At 34.7% G+C, this 22,887-nt stretch overlaps 2 protein-coding genes across 8 annotated transcripts; both read right to left on the bottom strand.

The window, feature by feature from the left end:
- Positions 1–240: 240 nt before the first annotated feature.
- On the bottom strand, positions 241–9,297 carry LOC125279604 (tumor necrosis factor receptor superfamily member 14-like). Of its 3 annotated transcripts, none has more exons than XM_048209473.1 (9): positions 8,346–9,297; positions 7,643–7,768; positions 7,392–7,547; positions 7,189–7,273; positions 6,928–7,106; positions 3,902–3,918; positions 3,417–3,478; positions 1,036–1,113; positions 241–955 (listed from the first exon to the last, which is right to left on the bottom strand). In XM_048209473.1, exons 1-8 carry the CDS (start codon positions 8,473–8,475, stop codon positions 1,080–1,082), a joined length of 789 nt encoding a protein of 262 aa, XP_048065430.1. In that variant the 5' UTR covers positions 8,476–9,297; the 3' UTR covers positions 241–955; positions 1,036–1,079. The 3 variants fall into 3 exon arrangements, with proteins under 3 accessions (XP_048065430.1, XP_048065431.1, XP_048065429.1); XM_048209474.1 differs by having other exon boundaries at positions 241–1,113; positions 8,346–8,432; positions 8,615–9,295; XM_048209472.1 differs by having other exon boundaries at positions 241–1,113; positions 8,346–9,296.
- Positions 8,752–18,440, bottom strand: LOC125279603 (tumor necrosis factor receptor superfamily member 14-like). Of its 5 annotated transcripts, none has more exons than XM_048209469.1 (9): positions 18,313–18,440; positions 15,523–16,014; positions 14,358–14,453; positions 14,108–14,263; positions 13,850–13,937; positions 13,595–13,776; positions 11,515–11,555; positions 11,051–11,161; positions 8,752–9,270 (listed from the first exon to the last, which is right to left on the bottom strand). In XM_048209469.1, the coding sequence occupies exons 2-8, from the start codon at positions 15,653–15,655 to the stop codon at positions 11,078–11,080; spliced, it is 780 nt and encodes a 259-aa protein (XP_048065426.1). In that variant the 5' UTR covers positions 15,656–16,014; positions 18,313–18,440; the 3' UTR covers positions 8,752–9,270; positions 11,051–11,077. The 5 variants fall into 5 exon arrangements, with proteins under 5 accessions (XP_048065426.1, XP_048065427.1, XP_048065424.1 ...); XM_048209470.1 differs by having other exon boundaries at positions 14,358–15,181; positions 18,313–18,439; XM_048209467.1 differs by having other exon boundaries at positions 11,047–11,161; positions 14,358–14,483; positions 18,313–18,439.
- Between the last annotated feature and the right edge of the window lie 4,447 nt (positions 18,441–22,887).

Below are 22,887 nucleotides of genomic sequence, written 5' to 3'. Positions count from 1 at the left end.
CCTATTTATTAGTAAAAACAATTTATATATATAAAAAATCATTGTAAATGTTGTATAAAAGACATTTAACAACTTTTTAACTGTGTAATCAATATTTGTACATAATCAGTTTTTAAAGCTCACATTTAAACAAAATAAATAAATATTTACATTATTTACACTTTTGCAACTTGTTTCTAAATCAAATCAAAAAGTTTTTACATGTTTTTTTTTTTTTGTGTACAAAACATATAAAAAACATAGGCCTATAAACTTTATTCTCGCTAGCAAAATTAGGTAATGAAATTACATGTTTGACTGTAGGTAAGTTGGTGTGTTTTTGTACATGTGGATACAAAACAACGTCATCATTTACTTCAAGGGGGCCTTGGTAATTAGACATTAAACAGCAGTCTGCCCAGATCTGGTTCACTGTGCCTGTGAGGGTGAGAGGAATGGTAGAGTCCCAGATGTGATTTTCTTTAATTCATTGAATGGCTCTCTCCACCACAATCCGTAAACAGGCTATTTCTTGTGTGTGTTTTGTCTCCTCTTTTGTGAGTTGAGCTGCTCTTTTAAATTGAGGAATGACAAGTCTGGCTCCTGCATTTTCAAGCAGTCTTTCTATCTGCCATACATCAGTCCCCAGGCTCCAGCAGGACCAAAAGTCCTGCCAGGATATCTGCCAGGACCTTCTTTTATAGGCTTGCAGACACACGACAGCAATAAAGAAAAAACTCATTAATAAGATGAGGCTTCCTGTTAGAGCTTGATCCTGGAACTGCCTCCACACCCTCTGCTGCAGCATCCAAATGACCTGGAGAAGGGGCCATAGTGTAGTCGTGTTCCACAGGGGGAGCGGGTCCGTAACAGCTGTTCACCGCTGATCTCAGAACCACTGCAATTTTGGTGGATTATCTTGTCCAGCACATTCTGTCATTTTTGGCGAACACTTCCCCAGTTGTTCCATTCGAATCTGGACACACTCCACACTTTAGGCGTTTACGACCGGTTGCTGACAAGTAGTCTTCTATTTCATGGCTGTGCTGCATATACCTGACATGACTTCCAAGTTGCTCTTTGTAGAAAAGAAGTTTTATTTACAGCCGGGAAGTACTCGTCACAACAACGTCTCTGAACAGAAAGACACATACACATTTAAACTTTACAGTTGAGTAAAAATCAATGTCACTCAAGTCTTTTCAATGTGATTTGTTCTGGTGATTGGTTTATAATGATCTGAGTTTATCATGTGACTGTTAGTTCTACTGTGTTAAGTAGTTTACATGATCTTTGACCTGAGCATCCTTAGTCTACATTTTCTGTACATTTCATGTTGACATAAAATATTTCTATCACAAACGGAAAAATCTTTGCGTTCATCCCACCATATAACATGAATCGACTTTTTTTTTTTTCATTTCTTCGTCAGTCGGAAGACAATGAAAACGGAGATAGGGCCGTTTAGTGGAACTATTTGAGCATTTAGGGACGCAACACCAATTCCTCGCTGTGCTCGCCGCCATTGATAAAGATTAGAGTGGAAGTTTTTTTACGCTACTATTCAAAGCTTCTGTTTTTCAAATGCGGAAGTGTGATAAAGGCCTAAGTATTGACAGCGATGGTTTGCTATGAACCACATGACCTGTGTTGCGGCAACGCCTGCGAGATCAAAGCATGTCGCAACTCTGTTTTTCAACAGCTCTAGCTTTAACTGTGGCATTACAGCGATCTGTTATGCCACGCTTGTTGCTGACACCAAGCTGATGCCAGACAAATATCTAGAATGCTTAATATCTGGAGCTGTCAGCCAACTCGATATCCTGTGGTGTGATGTGTCGAGACGCAAAAGCCAATGAAATATAGGTGATGTCTATGGAAGCAGCGATAACAATCCATTCAAATAGCCTATAATTTGCCAACATTTATTCATATCAGAAACACATTGTGTAACTATAAAGCTCACTCACTCTTGTTCTCCCAGTTCACCGGCCACATGTATTTCAGTACAAATGGATGAATTCACATTATATATTAAGAACAAGGTTTTTAAATGACAAAACACTTGCACATATTTGAGAATCGGAATATCAGATAGTTGATGACATGGTGAGAAAAGCAATATATCTGTCATACAGTGTGGCCGGCTGGCCGCGGTGTGACACGTGTGACAAGCACAATGGGGCATCATGGAAACAATAAAGAGAAACGGTCTAAAATAAAGCCTTAATCGCCTTAACTCTGGGAGGTCAGACAGAATGATTTAAACTTATGTGTGAAAGGGTTATTTCAATTTTAATTCAAAATTTAATCTAATTTCCTCCCAACATCCATTTTCAAATAAAGTTGTTGGGTGACAGCTGTCCTCAGCTCGTGTAGTGTGTAACCTCCTGTTGCAGATCATTTACGTAGTGTGAACACCACAATGACTTCAAGACTCCACAGTGAGTCATGTAGTCTGAACAGCACAGCGATCTGCCGACATTTAAATTCATGTAGTGTAAACTTGGCTTTAGGCCAACAGTGGCCACTGCCAGCACCTCCTAGCTCACCCCTGCATTGATGAGCACTGTTTGACTGCTGATAGCAATCTTGGCGTTGTGCAATATATCCATGCTGCACCAAAGCAGAGTTAATATTAGGCAATTATTTAACAACCTTTATTATATACACCGTGGAAAAATACAGAGGTCCGTACCTCAGGGTATGGCCCTGATTGGACATATTTGATTTAAAAATCGACATGGTGAGCAAAGCAATACATCTGTCATACAGTGTGGCCACGGTGTGTCATGTGACAAGCATGATGTGTCATCATGGAAACAATAAAGAGAAACGTTCTATAATAACGGTTGCCTTAACGCTGGGAGTTCAGCCAGAATAATTTAAACTTCTGTTTGAAAGGGTTTATTAAATTTTAATTACATTTAATTCAATTTAATTTAATTTCTTTAATTTTAATTTCTTTAATCTAATTTCAAATAAAGTCGTTGGGTGACAGGGTTGTTGTCAGCTCATGTAGTGTGTAACTCCCTGCTGCGGATAATTTATGTAGTGTCACTTAGTGTGAACACCACAACGACTTCAAGAATCCACAGCAAGTCCATGTAGTAACAGCACAGTGATCTGCTGACATGTAAAGTCATGTAGTGTGAACTTGGCATTACTTGGGCAGAGTGAGAGCATGAGACAGAGCCTGAAATTGTGTATCTCACGACAAATGCATGAGAGTTGGCAACCCTGCTAACACACTGTGTGCATATTTATATAATTAAAAATCGAAAAGAATCGCAGCCTTTGAGATGACATAATTGCACTATGAAACTATCGATTCACTATGAAACTATTGATAATACACAAGTAATACACAAGATTTTTAGGACATCACCAAATTCACAACTAGGAAAATAATACTGAAGGAAGTTGGTCACTCTTACAATGTTTGGCCTGATGTCTTTTTTCCAGAGTCTGTTTCCTCAATGGGAGGCTGAATATCTAACTAAAAAACAGAGGAAAGTTATTTAGAATATATTATATATGGGGTGAGAAGGGCGGTGAGAGTGTATAGATGCTAAAGACCTGTGTGCTCATGTATATATATATATATATATATATATATATATATATATATATAGATATAATATATATATATATATATATATATAGATATATAAATATATAGATAGATAGATGCTCATGTATGTGTGTGTGTGTGTATATATATATATATATTGATAGATAGATAGATAGATAGATAGATAGATAGATAGATAGATAGATGCAAACTGAACAAAGCATACATTAGGACTAATAAAAAAAAATTACAATTATACTACCACATAAGGAAACAGCAACATAATATGCAATGCTGTGGCATAAGGCTATTAATGGCATCATGTATAAATTGAGTTAGAAAACTTACCCTACATCCTTTGTTACCTGCAAAACATTACAAATGAAATCACATTTGTAGTTAAAAAAGCTGTAACTCCAGTGTAGTATGCATATAAAGTACTTTTAATATTATTAATGTTACATAGCGATATCATTTGACTTATTAATGTCATTTTAAAAGCCCAATGAAGTGCTGAGAAAAATCTGAAATCTGTGTTTTGGATATGATAGTGATTAGTCTCACACAGCCAGACTTTGAATTAACATAAGTTTGGGTCCATAATATTGCTTGTGTTATTTGCATGTTAAATAAATGCATGTTATTTTTTTATTTAGTACTGTCCTGAGTAAGATATTTTACATAAAAGATGTTTACATTTAGTTCACAAGACAAAACAATAGCTGAATTTATTAAAATAACTCCATTGATGTGAACCATTGATTCTTAACACATTGTGTGAAAACTTTTGAACAAAACTTTTTTGTTTAAATATCATTGCTTTTCATTTAGTACTGCCCTCTGGAAGCAACAGAAGATACTTGCATGTTTCCTGGAAGAAAAATGTAAGTACAATTTACCTTAATATTTGAATTCAAAAGTTTTCACCCCCCGACTAATTCATCATGTTTCCTTCTGGAGCATCAGTGAATGTTTGAACCTTTTTTAATAGTTGTGTTTGAGTCCCTCAGTTGTCCTCAATGTGAAAAGACGGATCTCAAAATCATACAGTCACTGCTGGAAAGGGTTCAAATATGTAAAAAAATGCTTGAAAACTGAAGAATTTGCAGGACCTGGAGGATTTTTCTGAAGAACAGAGCTCAGTTTAACTGCTCAGAACAAACAAGGGACTCATGAACAACCATCACAAAACAAAAAAACAGTCGTGGATCATCAGGTAACCACACACAGTATTAAGAACCAGTGGTTCACATACTTTTGAATGGGGCCATTTTAATAAATTCAGCTACTTCTTTGGTCTTGTGAACTAAATATAAATATCTTTTATGAAAATATCTTACTCAGGACAGTACTAAATAAAAAATAACATGCATTTTGTATGATCTCTCTTATTTGATTATAATTTAACATTTTCACAGATTCTGCAAGTAGTTCGCATACTTTTTCTTACAACTGTGTGTCTATTCTGTGACATATTATACTACAAATTTTAATGGCCTGTATATCACCTATTTCATGCTGCTCATTAAACACAACTTAAGTTAACTTATGTCGTGCGCACGCATTACAATTTCAGGTTTGTGTATACTATATAATACCTATTTCATTTGTGCATCACTGCCTATGAAGAAAGCCAGAGTATGGATGCACATGAACTAATAAAGCTGTATTTGCTCAAAATCTGGCTTTCTTAGACCAGTTCGTCTAGGATGAATCCAGCTAATTACTTGTTTTAATTTTTTTAAACGCGTGCCTTCCTTTATATTTAAAGTCCTTTATGTCAATGGCTCTGCTCGCAATAAGCACTGTTAGAACTGATTGAAGAAAATAAGCATTTCTCTGCCACCTGTAAGGATGCGTTAAATCTGACAAAGTGGTTTAATAAAGGGCCGTTTGATCTTGTGAAATACAAAATTTTGGTATGCCTACATTTTACAGTTCCAGTATTTTTATGGGACACTTTTACTGTAACAATGTTTTTTCATGAACCATTAAACCATTAAATAGATCTTTAATAATTCATGCGCCTCCATACCATTTTCTTCTTTAATTAATAATGATCTATTTGCTCAAAATTATAAAGAAGAAGATATTATGGACGCACATGAATTATTAAAGATCTATTTGCTCAAAATTATGCAGAAAATTTCAGTATGAATGTGCATAAATTAATAACGATCAGTTTGCTGAAATAATGCTTTCGTAGGGCAGTTTATATCATGGCCTTATGTCTGCTTTAAAACATTCTCTGTGTCGGCCGGGTAACTGCGAAATGAATAGCTGTGTGCATTGTTCTTTTTGCCAAGTAAAAAAAAAAAAAAAAGACTGATACAGTAAAAAAGTGCTCAAAAAAGTTTTTTTTTTTATTAGGAAAGTGCGCCATATTTCAAGGACTTATGTCCGTTTTAACGTATTTAACTCTGTGGCATCCATTCCCATCGCGCTGGGAAATGGGCTCAGTGTGCATTGTCATAATGCCATGTTTAATGGTTCATGAAAAAACATTGGTACAGTAAAAATTATGAAACTTTGTATTTCGTTAGGGCAGTAGGCCATATTTATATTGTCCCATAAAAATACTGGAACTGTAAAATGTAGGCCTACTAAAATTTTGTATTTCACAAGATCCAACAGCCCTTTATTAAACCACTTTGTCGGATTTAACGCATCTTTACAGGTGGCAGAGAAATGCTTATTTTCTTCAATCAGTTCTAACAGTGCTTATTGTGAGCAGAGCCACTGACATAAAGGACTTTAGATATAAAGGAAGGCACGTGTTTAAAAAAAATTAAAACGAATAATTAGCTGGATTCATCCTAGACGATCCGGTATAAGAAAGTCAGATTTTGAGCAATTACAGCTTTATTCATGTGCATCCATACTCTCATTTTCTCTTTATAATCTTCATTATCTTTATTAGTTCATGTGCATCCATACTCTGGCTTTCTTCATAGGCAGTGAAGCACAAATGAAAAGGTTATATAGCACATACACAAACCGGAAATTGTAACGCGTGCGCACGACATGTCAATTTTTTATTTTTGCAAAAGTCCCTTTAGGGGCGCCGAAAAACTGTGTAAGTGTTTGCATCTATTTTCCAATGGTTACTCATATGATGTTATAAGAACTTGTTGTGTTTTCCCGTTTTGTTGCTCATGAAACCACTGCATTCAGATTCCTCTACCACTACAATTAACATTTTTTTCATGAGATATTTTTCAAATCCAAATCAGGTTTTTTTTTTTCAACTGACACCCACAGGATTGGTGCAATTTTAGCATATCAACAATTATGAAATTATTGCTTCCTGCTTTAACATAAATTGCTTTCAGTGAACTGAAAATTCAATAAAAATATATTCTGCATACACTCACCATTATTGACCTTCTGAACTTTTGAGCATGACCTTCTGTACAATTCTGCTAGAACAGCTGCAAATATTACAGGAGTGGTAAGTAATGCTAGGAGACCATATCTTTCCCTTTTCGCCACACATGTGACATCTTTTTCAGGACTGCCATCTTCTGTTTTAATCTCATTTCTGGCTGCACAGCTTAAGAAAAATTAAAACACCCCTGAATAAATAACAAATAGATATTTAAATCAAACATCCAATAAAATAACACTTCACCTACTCTGTCCATTTGTTGCAGTTCAATCCAGATGGAGAATAAAACCCATAAGTGCAGTTCTCACATACTGTATCAGAAGTCTTTGTCCCTGTGAGCAGATACAGAGAGTGAAAATTTTCATAAATTAACCTTAAAATGTAGGATGAATTATAGACTTTCATTTATGGGGAAATCTTAATTGGATTTTAATCATTCATAAAGAATACCTTCTTTTTTTTTTTCTTGTCCTGGTTTGCAAACACTGTGTTTTTTAGCATGGCGGCACTGTGAATTGGAGTAAACCTCGCAGTAATAACCCTCAAGCACATCACAGATGGTGTCTTTTGTTGTAGTGCATTTACTCTGGATGTAAAGACCTTGACCTAAAAGAGCACATTTAGCACCACATTCACATAGGCAATAATGCAAAATTACAAATTCTGAAGGAAAAAGAAACGCATGAAAAATATAAATTTACTTTCATCACAGTGGTTGCATTCGAAGCATTTATGAAGACCACTGGGTTCACTCATGAATGTTCCTGGAATGCAGGGTTTACAGGAGGTACTCGAATCATTAGTACAGTCTTCGAGCACCATTAACCCTACAAACAACAAACATTAACACACAATATAAGGTAGGTGACCATGAATAAATTCAAGGATCTACTGGACAAAAAAATGTTATGGTGCCTCCCCCAGTCCCAATAAGATGGCTATGCCATAGTGGACCTCCGTGTCACAGGGCTTATGACAACATGACATGACGCTGTTGCTCATTCATATGCATGTTTTTTCATAAGTTCTCTGGAGTTGTACAGTTTTAAATGAGGGTGGAGTGGGAGGTACTTACTGGAGATGAGGTGTATAATGGGAAGGTGTGATACCACCACACAATAGCAGAGGGTAACTGGCAAGACTGTAGACCTACACCTAATGGTAATTATGCAAATTTGTTTGCTATTTATTTTGTATTATCATGGTTATGACTGCATCGTGTCGGGATAAAAGCTTTATGTACATAGAATTTTGCAAGTGATTTAGCAGTAGCTATTTTGTTTTAAGTAGGATCACAAAAAAGAATTATAAAGAAATACATGCACAGTAGCTTATTTCTTCTCACTTTTTATTTTGCGTTGCATTACTATCATATCTCATATTTAAACGTAATTGGTAACTTACCCATACTACACATCGGACAACATTCTCCATGTCCAGATTCATATTCACTGGGACCACAATTATCTCCAAATGTGAAAAAACAAAAACCTGTTAAGACAAGTAAGTTTAAATAGCGTTCGTAATAAGACATTTCATAAATTTATGTTCGACAGTTTCACTTTCACTATCGCAAGTTTGTTTTAACAATAACGACTGTTTTGTCGTTATTGTTGTTAAACGTTTCCGTTATGGTCATTTGATTTTCTTACACATAACCTTGTGCTCCTTACCAGTAACGTAAAATATAATCACTCTCATTTTCCGTCTCACAAAGAGAAGCGCAGATCATGGCGGAGCTCAGGAAGTAGGCTATAGCCTGTAGGGTTGCCAGGTTTGCGAACAAAACCAGCTCATGCATGCATGGTAATTTCATTTTAGCAATTTTTAATCAACATAAAACATGTTTTTAATGGTTTCAAGTCGTGCACTTAAGCCTGGAAACAACAGTGTTTTAGTGGCCTGTAGTGTAGTTAGTGTTTGGATGTTTTAAACAAAAAAATCCAAGTACAACTGCAGTTAGTGGATATCTGTCCCACAGTACCATGCAAGTTCTGTGTCCATGAGCCATGATGTCAGTACACACTTGTCCTGAAACTGATGTCAGTTTTGTCCTGAATATATTGTAGAATGCATTTCCTTCACCATAATCAGCCAAGAATCTTATGTTCTTGAAGTATGACTGAAAAAGGGACTGTATAAGAGTCCAATATCTAACTTTCTTCAAGGGGTGTTGGTCCACAGCATCCGATCATCTTCATCCAAAGGAGATTTATTTGATCTTAACACGACAGTAATTTCCAAACAGGCTGTACATGTACACAGACTTTACAGGGTTAATCCGTGTTTGCCACAGGAGCGCGCATACATATGCAGGAATATGCATGGTCTACAATAGAAAGGGAATAAAGATATAAATTAACTCACATGTCTCAAGTATTATTCCAATGACATTTTTTTTGCATGAACAATTTACCTTTGAAGAAATTCTCAGATTAAATTTTATGAAAGAATTAAACTATAATAAAATCTTATAGGCTACCTATTGTTTAGAAATGGTAAATTCAGCATTCAAACCCAGAATCACATATGAACTGCACGTAAGCATAAACATCTCATAAATAAACTTCAAATAAAGAGAGATCAGTTACTAATATGATAGTAAAAACTAGAAACATACTAAATTCCAAAATATTGGGCTTAGGGTGTTTCCACCAGTAGTGGGTACTCCTTCAATGTAAACAATGACGTGTATCCGAGTGAACAAGACGGAGCGAGGGAATAAGGGCATTAAAAATTTGACAAAGGAATAGTTCACTCTAAAATGAAAATAAAATATTTTTTTTTCACTCAAGTGTTGTTCTAATGCAGTGTGCTGAAAAAACAGAGTTATTTTATGAACATCATGACATTGGCCATTGGTCTTTCATTCACAGCTGCATGTTCATGAGACTATTAGCGCCACAGTTCACTCTGACCCGCCCAGAAAAAAATCAAGATTAATAAAAACTCAACATTATTTTTGTCCTACATTTCATAATGAACTCAGACAAGCTCCGACTCATTTTCCATCAGTTCTTTTTCTTGAATTGGAATGTGTGCAAAGGATTATGGGTGACTGAAAGACACACTTGATGGACGGCATCAGTAAAAATATGTAACAGAACTTTTCCTTAAAATGCATTTAGATACATTTGTATATGTCTACAAATTCTCTGGGGTTGCATGTACTATTGTTATTTTGACTTTTAGCTATGTGTAGTTCAATATATTAATTAATTCAATTAATCAATCAATTAGGCTAATTAATAAGATATCGTCAAAGACATCCGTTCAAATTTCATGACGGAATGTTTCGAAGGGACAGTCATTAAACATCCACATTTTTGCTGGGATCCTTCAAAATGAGCTGAATGAAGGACACGGAATGAAGTTCGTCAAATTGAGACCGCCTTCAGCAGTGCTTACTGACGTGGTAGCTGAGATATGCAGCTTTACTAGGATGCAGCATTCTGTTTGAGAAGCACTCATCATCTAAAAGTGAAGTTAAAAGCTTGGAATATAAATATACCAAGGTGAACATATCAGACAGGTTGTAAACCCTGTTTTGTTTTCAGACACTTTAATATAATGGGCTTTGAAGTCTGTGGCCTTCGAAGAATGCAGCCTCTGAACTGGGAAACAGCTGGGACATTGCTGAGTCACTCTTTCTACGAATGCTGCCTGACAAATGGTGGTGCATGCGCACAGACCCAGCTTTTGTAACACTAAGAAAAAAAAAACGTTTTTTTTTTCAAATGAGAGAAAATTGTAATTGCTCAACATTGTCTCTTTTGTTGTCTGTTTTTTTCATTTTTCTCTAACTTTTCCTTCTCACATGACTAATTTGTAACAGATAATGAATAGCGTAGCATAACCCACTTTACGTTCTAAAAGGAATATATACTCTTAGTTCTTTATTTGCAGGTTGACATAATCAGCATCCATCCATCCATCCATCCATCCAGGTTCTTTATTGAATTGAGTGGCTTTTTTATTTTAATTTGAAAATAACTGATAACTGCTAATTAGCCTGTTATGTTATTTGTTGATACTTCTATTACAGAGTTGTAGAAATGTTGCAGAAATTTTAGGGCCTACAATATCAGTGAAAAGGTAGAACTACCTACAATCCATCCATCTCTTTTCTGCTTGTCCTATGTAGGGTCGTGGGGATGCTGGACAGACGACTGATGGCTTTTACTGATATATATAAGATGAGTCATTGAGTCTGGTGATGTCTGTAAAAAGTGAAGACGATCTTATTAAATAAAATATAAACAGAATATTAAATTATTATTAACAATTTAGAAATGGCATTCTCAACATCACTTGTACACTTTTTACTTTTGATTATCTCTTCTAGTATTTAGAAATAATAGTTTATCCTTTATCCTTTTCATCTCACTGTGACTGGGTGGATCAAGTTTCTGAACACTGAATAAATGCAAAAACATTAATAAAAAGAAAAGTACATTAACTATTATAATCTCTTTAAATCAAAGAGAATTTGATTCTTCATGATATGACCCACTACATTGTTGTGTGTGTATTGTTTTGTTTTTTATTGTGCCATGCTCAATTATTCACTTACTGGTTCACTTTCCTCTACTGATAGTGGGTAAATATTTTGATCTAAAACAAAACAAGAAAGTATTAACAGTTATGTTAACCATATGTTAAAATGTAATTATAAAATGTAATTATATATACACTACCGTTCAAAAGTTTGGGATCAGTAAGATTTTTAATATTTTTAAAAGAAGTTTTGTCTGCTCACCAAGATTGCATTTATTTAATTAAAAATACAGTAAAAACAGTAATATTGTGAAATATTATTACAATTTAAAATAACTGTTTTCTATTGGAATATAATATAAAATGTAATTTATTTCTGTGTTGGAAAAGCTGAATTTTCAACATCATTACTCCAGTCTTCAGTGTCACATGATCCTTCAGAAATCATTTTAAAGGTGCCCTAGAATTAAATATTGAATTTATATTGGCATAGTTGATTAACAAGAGTTCAGTACATGGAAAAGACATTGAGTTTCAAACCCCATTGCTTCCTCCTTCTTATATAAATCTCATTTGTTTAAAAGACTTCCGGAAAACACGCGGATCTCAACATAACACCGACTGTTACGTAACAGTTGGGATCATTAATATGTATGACCCCAATATTTGCATATATGCCAGCCCATGTTCAAGGCATTAGACAAGGAAAGGCAGTATTAACGTCTGGATCTGTGCACAGACAAGGTAAGCCAGCAAGAACAATAGTGGAAAATGGCAGATGGAGCAATAATAACTGACATGATCCATGATAGCATGATATTTTTAGTGATATTTGTAAATTGTCTTTCTAAATGTTTCATTAGCATGTTGCTAATGTACTGTTAAATGTGATTAAAGTTACCATCGTTTCTTACTGTATTCACGGAGACAAGAGCCGTCGCTATTTTCATTTTTAAACATGTGCAGTCTGTATAATTCATAAACACAACTTCATTCTTTATAAATCTCTCCAACAGTGTAGCATTAGCTGTTAGCCACAGAGCATATAGCCTCAAACTCATACAGAATCAAACGTAAACATCAAAATAAATATTTTACTCACATGATTCGATGTATGCACACAGTATGCATGACGAACATCTTCTAAAGATCCATTTGAGGGTTATATTAGCTGTGTGAACTTTGTAAATGCGCTGTAATATAGTCGAGAGCTCGTGTGGCAGGGAGCAGGCGAATTAAAGGGGCGGCGCTGCCAAAATCGGTGTATAGTTAATGATGCCCCAAAATAGGCAGTTAAAAAAATTAATTAAAAAAAATCTATGGGGTATTTTGAACTGAAACTTCACAGACACATTCAGGAGACACCTTAGACTTATATTACATCTTGTGAAAAAGCATTCTTGGGCACCTTTAATATGATGATTTGCTGCTCAAGAAACATTTATTATTATTATCAATGTTAAAAACAGTTTTATACTTTTTTTTTCAGGATTCCTTGATGAATAGAAAGTTCAAAAGAACAGCATTTATCTAAAATACAAAGCTTTTGTAGCATTATACACTACTGTTCAAAAGTCTAGGGTCAGTAAAAATATTTATTTTTATTTTTTTGAAAAGAATTTAAAGAAATTAATTTTTTTTTTCAGCAAGGATGCATTAAATCAATTAAAAGTGACAGTAAAGACATTTAAAATGTAACAACAGATTATGTTTCAAATAAACACTGTTCGTTTAAACTTTCTATTCATCAAAGAATCCTGAAAAAAAAATATTGTACACAAATATTTTGTACATCTGTGCACAATAAAAGTTTCTTGAGCAGCAAATCAGCATACTAAAATGATTTCTTAAGGATCATGTGACACTGAAGACTGGAGTAATGATGCTGAATATTCAGCTTTGCCAACACAAGAATAAGTTACATTTTCAAATAGAAAACAGTTATTTTAAATTGTAATAATATTTCACAATATTACTGATTTTACTGTATTTTTAATTAAATAAATGCAGCCTTGGTGAGCAGATGAAACTTCTTTATAAAACATTAAAAATGTTACCGATCCCAAACTTTTGAACGGTAGTATATATATATATATATATATATATATATATATATATATATATATATATATATATATATAAACACACACACACACCTGTTTCAGGGGTCTGTCTTTTTTGTTTCAATATGAAATAGTACGAGATACCGACAGCAGTCACCAAAACACTAACACCAACTATGGCTCCTACAATGATACCAACTGGAGAAGAATTCCCACATTCAGCATCAGATAACATTGTTCCTGGTTTTATTTCTCTACGTCCCTCAGTCTCACATCTGTAAATGAGAGTAATGTTAGAATGTATGGACTTAGAACAGTTTATTTAACACTTGTTATTTAATCACTTACTTTGTATGTGGTTGACAGGTAGTAAAAGAGCCATTAGAGTAAGTGCCTTCTGTGCAGTCACCACATACAACATCAGTTGATGCTGTTCCTGTAAGGATATTAAGATAATGACTATCTTAATAAAAGTCTAGCATTAAAAGTATTACTGGTATTGTTCTTGTGTCTGAGTCAACATTTTTATTAAACCTAGTTGATTACTTTATGGCCATTGTTCAAGTTCTCCTGTTTAGTAAAAACACTAATTTTGGATACACCCACCTGGTTGTTTGATATATTGTCCAGGTTTACATTTATTGTGTTCCTTGGCAAAAATACAGCTGCCTTTATTTTTCTCAATGCAGTAGAATCCCTCCAGTGGCTCACAAACAGTATTTGCAGTGCGTATGCAGCTTCTCTTTAGTGTCAGTCCTTGTACTGTGAAAAAGATAACACCTTCTCATATAAATAAAAGTGCTGTACTGGAAATGACTTCTTTACTACAAGTCTTATTTTTGGAGAACATACTAACCTGCATCACACACACTGCAGAGAATGCAGTTATTTAAACCATTTGGCTCATCAGTGTAAGTTGATGGAGAACATGGAACACAAGTGGTGCTGGTATCTACAGTACAGTGCCAAACAACACGGTTTCCTAAAAACATTTAAATTTTTTTTTTTTTTTTTAAAGAAATACTTCACAAAAGCATTAAATATTCCAATGAAATTAAGCCACACAAGTAAACTACTATTCTCTGTCATAAAGTCACATTGTTATCACAAATTGTATCATAAGAAACATATGATTGAATCACTGTAAAACGTAATTAGGTGAGTTTACTTAGAAAGCTTAATTAAGCTGTTGGGTTTACATAAAAAGCTTAAGGAAACTGATTGCCTTAAATTTAGCAAGCAAGTTAACTCATCATTTTGAATTGATAAAACTAACTTCCATATAGTAAAGAGTTCTTAGAAATCTTGAGGATTGGTAATTCAGTTTTACAAATTTAGTTCAGTCAACTTAAAGATTTAAGTACACTGAACTTAAAGTTAAAATAGTTTTCTTAAAAATCTTTTAAGTTTGATGTCACCATTATGGTGGAAAGTGTTTGGTTTAGATGGGCTCTTGACCTTGACTTTTAACATTAATGTTTCTCTGGTTGCTGTTAACTTGGTGTTTATAAAACAGCTGTTGTGATGAAAAAAGCCAAGAGAAATACTGGGATTGATCTGTAAAATGTATAAATGTATAAAAATGTATAAAACTCATCCATGGCTCCCAGCATGCATTGCAGCATTAAGCATGTCACCGTTGTTGAGATTTATACGCTGATTCTTGATGTCTCTGCATGTCTAGACACAGAGGTAGTCCAAAATGTTTTTTGCCTAATATGATTTTTAAAATATATGATCTCAACAGTGCTCAGCCTCTTGCTATAGTTTCAGCGATTATAAAACCATATTTAATTGTTTTTAATGACAAACCACACTTTTGATCAAGTATAAACCTTGGGATGAAATCTGTGGATATTTGATGATGATATCATCAGAACAGATCCAACAGATCAGAAAACTTAACTTGTTAAACATTTTTGTTTGATTTATAAAAGCTGAAAAGTCTTGAGCTTTGTCACTTGGTTCACAATTCATTTAGTTGCCAAGCGGAACCAAACATTACACAAAGTATACTGTACCTGGCGCACACATGGGGCAGCATTCTCCATTAACCTCATATTCAGCACGAGCACATGAACTGAAACACAGTTCGAAGTTCAAAGTGACAACAGAAGCAACTGATAGGATAAATCCTAACTTAATCATGTTCATATAAAGTTAAATGCAGGTTTATGTAGTCCGTTTGAAAGTGGAGGCAAATGTTTCTTCACCAGATTTCATGGGTTCCCTTATGGTTTCTTCAACACATTGGATGGATTTTTTTGTCACAGAGATTGGTAGCCATTTAGATTTCCTTATCAGCTACAACTTATGGAGTCTTTGGGTTCCTTGGTGAAACATTCAGGGTCCAACAGTAAGAAAACCGACAGTTATAATGAAAGGTGTGTAATAAAGTATTTTTGCATCTGACTGCAGATTCCCAGAGACAGAAAATAAATTTCTGACGAGGTTTCACACATGGCAAGTCTCTTCTTGAAACAGTTGAGTAAGCAGTTGCCTTGTGCAAAGAGCTGAAATGACAAAATGACAGTATTGAGTTCTACACCAACATAATGCACCTTTAAACCAGCAATTTATTTAGGTTTAAGTTCATCTATGTTTTTCTAAGGTCAGAATGAAGTAGAATACAAAGATCCGTATACATAACACAAGACATACATAAGGTTTGAGGAGCTCAATTCTAACAAAATAAAACCAGGGCATGAATATTTACCTGCTCCCAACAAATGTGCAAGAATTCCCCTTTAAAAATAGCCATTTAGCCATTAAAAATACACTGCTGTTGATTTTTCACTTTTATTTATATTTGGAATTAAACAACAATATTTATTTATTTATGATCTGGTCAAAGGTAATTTCCACAATTGGCATTAATATTTGATTAGTGCATAAATTAATGTTAGCTTTTAACTAGCAGGCTCTTGTCCCATGTAAGGTGTTTCACAATCACCATAGAATTAATCAAACTTTACCTCATTTATGTAAGAATGTAAAACATATATATTGGTAATATAATTTTTAGTTTTTCAATTATATTTAAATATCATTTAAATTGATTTTACACTCTTAAAGCAAAATCGTATCATATATAGAATATCACATTATTTAACAAGATATCGCATATCACATTGTTCTTCAATATTGTCCAGCCCTATAGTCATTGAATTATTCATTCAACCAATTCTTTCAAAAAAAGTGGATTCATTCCAGAGCGAAGCAAGTGCCTGACTTCATGAATGAACATTGAAAAAATCTGCTCAACCACTTCACAGTGCTTTAAGTGGAAAAATAAAAATGCCGGTACTCCTGATGCTCAATTCAATTAGTGAAAAAGGGAAGGCGCGGTGGGCTTCCATACGTGCAACATGTCGGAAGTGCTAGTATGCAAGGAAAACTAGCGGAATGCTGAAGGCGCGTGTACTGGCCTACTTCGAGCACGCCACTTCGTACAAAATGCGGAAAAATTTAGGAGCACTGTTGCTCGAAGACGTGCAACGTTTCTGCTGTGGTTTTGTTTGGAGACATTTTTGTTGCTGAAATAGAGCGATATTTTGCCTAAAGAGTAACTGTGTCTAGACGTGTTAGCGAATGTTATCACATTTGAAATCGTTTTCTTACTTGTGTGATATTTCTTGATTATATTGTATGTTACAAATAAGATCTCATACAGAGGCATTTTTTCCACTTATTTCTTTAAGTTTGGGGGCATTTTTGCTCCCAGCTCCTGTTAATTTCCAACCTTGATACCATTATCGTGAGGTGAAAATTAGGATCCATAATGCATAATCCTCCATAATGCAGCCGCAATTTATCTCATACCTCTGTACACTCTTACATTATAAAGGCAACGCATTTGTATTACATTTCAAAGAGTTCTGTTATCAGCTGCCCCACATTGGAAAATGAAACCATTTCTGCACCAGCTGGGTCGGATCAGCGTGGAATGAAATGGTTAAGCCTGATGGCGGAAAAGCAGCTAAAGATGAGGCGTACATTTAAAAAGGTTGATCAAAAGTGCCCTTATAACGGTAAAGTAAATACTCCTGAAAATCAAATAAAAAATTTTAATTAAAAAAGTCATTTCTATCATTGACAGTAAGATTTAATTATTACAAACACACCATATTCAGTGGACCTGTATAAATAGGCCTAAGTAGGCTAAATAAATGTATTCTATGTATACCCCACCCTTCAACCTTGCATAATGCTTGAAACTGAAAATGAAACTGAAATATGGAGGTGAGTGGGGGTCATTTAAACCTGAATCAACTCATCAACTCAAAATGTGCAGGATCCCCAGGACAGGTTTAAGAAGCACGTTTAGACTATTCAAACAGAGACAACAAACATTTTGCACTGCATATAGGCCTACACTTCAAGAAAACATATGACGTAGGCAATAGTGAACAATTTAAAACCATGTATGCTAAATAAGAAAAACTGTATAGCCTATAACAACTTAAGAAATCGTCTTAGATGTGCTTAATCTAAAAAGGCAAACGATACATAAGCGGCAAATTAACTCATTTAGGACCCGGTTTTACCCGAGTTTATTCATTTAAACGGTTTACTTTTTACTTTTTTTTTTTTATAAGATCGCTCTTTTTTAAATTATTTTAATTTTATATCTCAGACACTGTGGCCATGTTTTAAGACATAGAAGTAGGCTTAACGATGTTTAAAACAGCTGCGTCATGATGAAATTTGCACACAAAATATTTAGCCTAATGTAATGGACTAAACACAGTTACGACTTACATTTAAATACTAAGAATTAGACTTAATCAGTGGAAAACAAAATATCTCACCGTTGAAGGTCATTGGGAGAGCAATTCTGGGAATGATTCCAGATTTCCGCCTTTTCCAACTGAACTAGTGATGTGTCGTTTTTGAACGATTCGTTCATTTTGAACGAATCTTTAATGTGACTCGGGAAGAACGAGTCGTCTCGGGGGGTGATTCGTTCAGCCTGATGATTCAATTGATTAGTTCATTTCATGAGTCTTTCGGGTTTTGAGTCGTTCCTTAATCACGTGACAGACCCATACGCTACCAATGCATTCTGAGCCGGAAAGAGAATTGATTAGTTCTTTTTATGAGTCTTTCGGGTTTTTGAGTCGTTCCTTAATCACGTGACAGACCCATACACTAAGCCAATGCATTCTGAGCCGGAAAGAGAATTGATTAGTTCTCTTCATGAGTCTTTCGGGTTGGTTTTGAGTCGTTCCTTAATCACGTGACATACCCATACACTATGCTGTGTGACCCAAGCACATTATATTTATTAGTAAATAACGTTAACTCTCCAGTTTTGTTTGAGTTTGTGTTACAACTGTTAAAGCTGAAGTTATCATAACCTTGATGTTTTAAACTAACATTAATAATTCAAATTCAAAATGTTATTTGCTTTTAATTTATGTCATTATGTCCTTTTTGAGCAATCTTCTTATATTAGACTAATATGTCAAGTCTGCCTAGGAAAAGCAATTATTATAACAGCAAACTCAAAATTGGAGTAAAAATGAACAAACTAGGCTATAAATACTTTGTATTGTAGGCTTGGATTATTATATTATTATATAGCCTAGTGTTTATTTACAGATAGACAGTCAAAAAGATAAATTAATCAATATTTTATTTATAACAGGGCTTTATTTATTTATAATAACACACCACAGATCCTCAGTAACAAAAACAGTGACAGAAATGTCAGAAATAGCGTATGGGTCTGTTACGTGATTAAGGAACGACTCAAAAACCCGAAAGACTCATGAAGAGAACTAATCAATTCTCTTTCCGGCTCAGAATGCATTGGCTTAGTGTATGTGTCTGTCACGTGTTTAAGGAACGACTCAAAAACCCGAAAGACTCATTAAATGAACTAATCAATTCTCTTACCGGCTCAGACTGCATTGGTTTAGCATGGGACTGCCTGTCACGTCATTAAGGAATGACTTAAACCCGAAGACTTGTCAGACAAGAGGTGAGGTGAGCTTAATCAGCTTGTCATAAGACTCAGGTAAAGAATTAATCATTTCTGAATCTTATAGCATTGTAGTTTTGTATTGTTTGTAGTGGGATCAACGTTTGCATAAGTAGTAGATGTGTTGGGGAAGTAACACGTAACATAATGATATGTCGCCGAATACAGAGCTCTGTAATGCAATTGTTACTAGTAAGAATTGCTATTGTAGAGCTCTGTAATTCAATTTGTACTAGTAAGATTGCAATTACAGAGCTCTCTAATTCTAATTGTTACTAGTAAGAACTGAATTATGGAGCTCTGTGACTTAATTCTTACTGGTAACAATTCAATTAGAGAGCTCTGTAATTCAATTATAGAGCTCTATAATCAAAGCTCTATAATCATAATTGTTACTAGTAAAAATTGAATTATAGAGCTCTGTAATTGTAATTGTTACTAGTAAAAATTTAATTGTAGAGCTCTATAATTGTTATTGTTACTAGTAAAAACCGAATTAGAGAGCTCTACAATTATAATTGTTACTAGTAAAAATTGAATTATAGAGCTCTGTAATTGTAATTGTTACTAGTACAAATTAAATTATAGAGCTCTTTAATTTAATTGTTACTAGTAAAAATATAATTACGACGAGTAACGCTGGAACGTTTTTATGCTGAACCGGCCTTCCATACGCAGTTGCTCTTCACCGACTGCTCTGGGGTGAGTTTCCCGAAAGCATCGTTGGTGAACCATGGTCGCAAGTCCCATTGAACTCTATTGGTAACGACGGAACTTGCGACCATAGTTCGCTTTGGGAAACGCACCCCTGGTCTAGTGATGTGTCGTTCTTGAACGATTCGTTCATTTTGAACGAATCTTTAATGTGACTCGGGAAGAACGAGTCGTCTCGGGGGGTGATTCGTTCAGTCGCGCATGTGCAATATTCTACAGGTTCTGTACTGCTAGAAGTAGTTCACCTGATGATTCAATTGATTAGTTCATTTCATGAGTCTTTCGGGTTTTGAGTCGTTCCTTAATCACGTGACAGACCCATACGCTACCAGTGCATTCTGAGCCGGAAAGAGAATTGATTAGTTCTTTTATGAGTCTTTCGGGTTTTTGAGTCGTTCCTTAATCACGTGACAGACCCATACACTAAGCCAATGCATTCTGAGCCGGAAAGAGAATTGATTAGTTCTCTTCATGAGTCTTTCGGGTTTTGAGTCGTTCCTTAATCACGTGACATACCCATACACTATGCTGTGTGACCCAAGCACATTATATTTATTAGTAAATAACGTTAACTCTCCAGTTTTGTTTGAGTTTGTGTTACAACTGTTAAAGCTGAAGTTATCATAACCTTGATGTTTTAAACTAACATTAATAATTCAAATTCAAAATGTTATTTGCTTTTAATTTATGTCATTATGTCCTTTTTGAGCAATCTTCTTATATTAGACTAATATGTCAAGTCTGCCTAGGAAAAGCAATTATTATAACAGCAAACTCAAAATTGGAGTAAAAATGAACAAACTAGGCTATAAATACTTTGTATTGTAGGCTTGGATTATTATATTATTATATAGCCTAGTGTTTATTTACAGATAGACAGTCAAAAAGATAAATTAATCAATATTTTATTTATAACAGGGCTTTATTTATTTATAATAACACACCACAGATCCTCAGTAACAAAAACAGTGACAGAAATGTCAGAAATAGCGTATGGGTCTGTTACGTGATTAAGGAACGACTCAAAAACCCGAAAGACTCATGAAGAGAACTAATCAATTCTCTTTCCGGCTCAGAATGCATTGGCTTAGTGTATGTGTCTGTCACGTGTTTAAGGAACGACTCAAAAACCCGAAAGACTCATTAAATGAACTAATCAATTCTCTTACCGGCTCAGACTGCATTGGTTTAGCATGGGACTGCCTGTCACGTCATTAAGGAATGACTTAAACCCGAAGACTTGTCAGACAAGAGGTGAGGTGAGCTTAATCAGCTTGTCATAAGACTCAGGTAAAGAATTAATCATTTCTGAATCTTATAGCATTGTAGTTTTGTATTGTTTGTAGTGGGATCAACGTTTGCATAAGTAGTAGATGTGTTGGGGAAGTAACACGTAACATTTTAATTACATTTTGCTAAAATGAACGAAACCGGCACCTGAGCTGAGCCTGCATGAGCGGCACTAGAAGGAGATTGTCGCGGTTGTCGGGTGAGACGACTTAACGTTGTCGGAAAGGTGAGTAAAGTTATAATCGTTAACGAAAACGAAAAAACGAAAACTAGGTGGGGGAAAAATCGTCGTTAACTGAAATAAAAATAAAAACGAGGCATTACAAAAAAAACGATAACTACCCAGATAGCAAACTGACATAGAATCAACGTAGAAACGACGTTTCTCGTGACATCGAAACGACGTTGATCTCCGACGTTGATCCGGCATCAGTTTGCTCATCGGGGTAATGTTGAATCAACGTCAGACACTCCATTCAAATCTAACGGAAAATCGACGCAATTGGTTTGGTTACCGAACGTTGAAACGATGTTGATTTTCGGATGGTTGAAACGACATTGTAGAATCAACACATATTCAACATAAAATCGATCTAATTGGTTTGCTTACCTAACGTCGAAACGATGTTGATTTCAGCTGAGTGAAACGACGTTGTAGATCAACACGAATTCAACATGAAATCGATCTAACTGGTTTGCTTACCCAACGTTGATGTTGATTTCATTTGGGTGAAACAACTCTATACACAGTTAACACATTTTCTACTTATTTTAAAAATCTCAAACACTTAATACTAAAAGATAAGCCTGTTTACAAAATAATCACACATCACATTCAGTTAACATTGCTTTAATATTTACAAAATACAGTTACAAATAGCCTACATCGTTAGAGCATACAAACCTTCTATACAAGACTAACATAGAAAAGGCATTTACTCTCAAATACACACAAAGAGGTATACAAGTTAATTATTAGCTATTATAAATAGTCTCAAGCTACAAATTAAAACCAATATTTACTCAAGTATAAAACTGGTCATGTTCTTTTGTACCAAATGTGTTATTTTTATTGGAGCACAAAAGGAGATGTAAGGCAGAACATCAAGAGACTGACAGCCTGAGTCAGAATTCACTATCACTGCTTCTTTTCTAACTGTGACTGAGACTTTATGACTCTCTCCTTTTGTGTTCAACAAAAATAAAGACATATGGATCAGTAGATGATTTATAAAAAAATCTTACCCTTAAAAATGGAGGACAGAAGAATATAGACGATGAATTGGTTTTCCTGTGCAATTAAAATGTAAGTTCCTTGCTCTTGTAACAACAGGAATGTAAACTCATCAGGGGTGAAAAGGGTGACAAAGATGTAACCCACAATTTCAATACAATG

This window comes from Megalobrama amblycephala, linkage group LG12 (assembly GCF_018812025.1).
Source record: "Megalobrama amblycephala isolate DHTTF-2021 linkage group LG12, ASM1881202v1, whole genome shotgun sequence".
Lineage (NCBI taxonomy): Eukaryota > Metazoa > Chordata > Actinopteri > Cypriniformes > Xenocyprididae > Megalobrama > Megalobrama amblycephala.
The sequence above is the reverse complement of the archived record's forward strand: the minus strand, read 5'-3'. Positions and strand labels throughout refer to the sequence as shown.